A 3,031-nucleotide genomic window follows, 5' to 3' on the forward strand; every position below is an offset into this window, starting at 1 on the left:
CCGTGATTTTGGTGAAAATTGGGCACTTACATTCAAAGTTTTAATTTCCTATAGTATTTGAATGCTTAGAAAGAGGACTTCATAGTTTCTTAATGAGAAAATTCAATATATTTAAAGGATAAAACTCACTAGTACAGATCATTCCTGAATAGTATCCCTAATTTCCCATTGTGAAGATTTTACCCCCTGTTCTTTGTAGTTTCTTGAAGTAAATATCGAAGTGGCATCCTGAAACAAAGACTTAGAATCTAAGTATCCAGAACATTGTAGCCAAACAGAAATGCTAAAATATTAAGCATGTTTTGCTCTGAAAATTTAAGGAAGTCTCATGTGGGTTCTCTGGGTACCAAGGAGCACTGACTAAATCTGATGCTCACTTTTGTTCCATCGCCACTACCACCACCACCACCTTCAACATATGAGTAGGGAGGATCCTGATGAGAGGACCTCAGTCATGGGGACCACTTGTCTAAAAGCATCCTGATTCAAGGTGGGACCCAGCAGCCTCTTCCCCTATGACAAGAAGAGAAACAGGAGTGGGTAGGCTAGGGAGTCTGTCAAGAAACAACCTAGAAAGAAGGCTTAGGAAGACAATTGTGAAGAATTCAAACTAGGCTACACAGAAGTTCCTAAGATCACATGGGAAAACTTTAGTTTTTCGTTTAGAAAGCAGTTTAGAATAGTTTAGCTTCCCCTTGCTGGATTTTGCCCCCTACTCTCTACAGTTTCATGAATTAAATATTCTAACAAAGAGCAGTGGGATTCTTTTCTTTATAGGCTGGAGGTTAGGGAAGAAGCCCTCTGAATCAAATTGCCCTTCACATCTCTCCCATGGCTTCTCCACACCCCGTCCGGGATGAGGTCAAGGACATGGAGATACAGAACTACAGCAGCAGCACCTCGGGATTTATCCTCCTGGGCGTCTCTTCCAACCCTCAGCTTCAGAAGCCCCTCTTTGCTGTCTTCCTCACCATGTACCTGGTCACCCTGGTGGGGAATGCACTCATCATCCTGGCCATACACTCTGACTCCCGGCTCCACACCCCTATGTACTTTTTTCTCAGCAGCCTGTCCTTCATGGACATCTGCTTTACAACAGTCATTGTGCCCAAGATGCTGGTGAACTTACTCTCAGACACAAAGTCTATCTCCTATGTCGGCTGCCTGGTCCAGATGTACTTCTTCATGGCCTTTGGAAACACTGACAGCTACCTGCTGGCCTCTATGGCCATAGATCGGCTGGTAGCCATCTGCAACCCCTTCCATTATGACATGGTGATGAGCCCACGGCGTTGCCTCCTCATGCTGCTGGGATCTTGCACCATCTCTCACCTGCACTCCCTGCTGCGTGTGGTACTCATGTCCCACCTGTCTTTCTGTGCCTCCCATGTCATCAAGCACTTCTTTTGTGATACCCAGCCTGTGCTAAAGCTGTCCTGCTCTGACACCTCCTCCAGCCAGATTGTGGTCATGACTGAGACCCTGGCTGTCATTGTGACCCCATTCTTGTGCATTCTCTTCTCCTACCTGCGAATCATCATCACTGTGCTCAAAATCCCGTCTGCAGCCGGGAAGTGGAAGGCCTTCTCTACCTGTGGCTCCCACCTCTCCGTAGTGGTTTTGTTCTATGGGAGTATCAGCTATGTCTATTTTAGGCCCCTGTCCATGTACTCAGTGGTGAAGGACCGGGTAGCCACAGTTATGTACACAATAGTGACCCCCATGCTGAACCCATTCATCTACAGCCTGAGGAACAAAGATATGAAGAGGGGTTTGAGGAAATTAAGGGACAGAATTCACTCATAGAAAGAACAAGACAGGATGTCATCACTGGGGGATGACCTAAGAGATGATCACACTTTCCTTCCTACCCATTTTTCACATGGTAGTCAACGAGATTATAAGAGGTGTTAAATCTCAGTAAGAACATTGACCTTGAAGCTAAAACACTTGCTTCTACAATGACCTTGGCCAGATATATGTTCGACCCCACTAGTTACTGTTAAGAATTCAGATATCAGGAAAACAGTTTCTGCATTCACATACAGGGAAAAGCTATCTCCAAATAACTCCTCCATAAGCTTGACAATGGTCAGTGCTCAAGGAACTATCAAATCCTATTAGTTTTTTTAAAGACATTATATGGGCTTCCTAGAGTATTGGGAAGACTTCTTGAACTGCCCTTAAAGATGGGTTGAATTTTGACAGATGAAAACTAAAGAACAAGGAAATGGATAGAGTATTTCAGACAGTGGAAACCATCCAAGCAGGTAAATGCAATAAACATTAGAATGTGTTTGAGAGACAGTGAAAAGCCCTATGAGGCATAACTTGAGAGCAGGGAGAATAGGACGGGAAAAATAGAAGACTCTACGAAGTTGACTTACTCCTCCCACCAGCACCAAAGTATCATCACTGTGTGAATTCTCAGCACTCCACCCCTCTTCCCTTCCTTCTTAATTCTTCTTTTCTCCATGTGGCCAGATTCTTACTAAAATGCCCATTATATCCGATAAAAAGCAACATGTGTCAGCCAGAGTAAGCTAGGTTATGCCGTGGGGAGAAAAAAAAAACAATCTGAAATTCCTGGGACCTTAGAACCAAACCTTTATTCTTTACTCACACTGCATATCCACCATAGAAAAGTAGAGAGTGCTGCTCAGTTAAAACACTCAGGCACCATAGCTGATGGAGCAGTCACCATGGTAAACATTAATTACCACTCTGTCAAAGGCTAGAAAGACTCTTGAAGTTTTTGCACTGGCAGTTAAACACTCTGTCCAGAAGTGAATCACACCACTTTGACCGCTACTGACTGTCCACAGCTAACCTCATGATTCCACTCAAACACAAGGGAGCCAGAAGGCACAATAAAAGTCATCTGTAAAATAAAGAGCCATAAATATTTGGTGAACTGCATTAATGAACACTCATAATCCTAATAACACACAAATACATAGGTGGATGTGTTGCCTAATCAGTTCTTCTCTGATTATGTTATTGTCAATAACAATAGTGACTTAAGATAGAT

At 43.5% G+C, this 3,031-nt stretch overlaps 1 protein-coding gene across 1 annotated transcript; it reads left to right on the plus strand.

Annotated features, from left to right (window-relative positions):
- Window positions 1–769: 769 nt before the first annotated feature.
- On the plus strand, window positions 770–1,806 carry LOC102537981 (olfactory receptor 1L4). The gene has a single exon (XM_006205541.3). It carries the CDS (start codon window positions 832–834, stop codon window positions 1,804–1,806), a length of 975 nt encoding a protein of 324 aa, XP_006205603.3. The 5' UTR covers window positions 770–831.
- The last annotated feature ends 1,225 nt before the right edge of the window (window positions 1,807–3,031 follow it).

The sequence above is a fragment of the Vicugna pacos genome, chromosome 4 (genome assembly GCF_048564905.1).
Source record: "Vicugna pacos chromosome 4, VicPac4, whole genome shotgun sequence".
NCBI classification, from domain to species: domain Eukaryota; kingdom Metazoa; phylum Chordata; class Mammalia; order Artiodactyla; family Camelidae; genus Vicugna; species Vicugna pacos.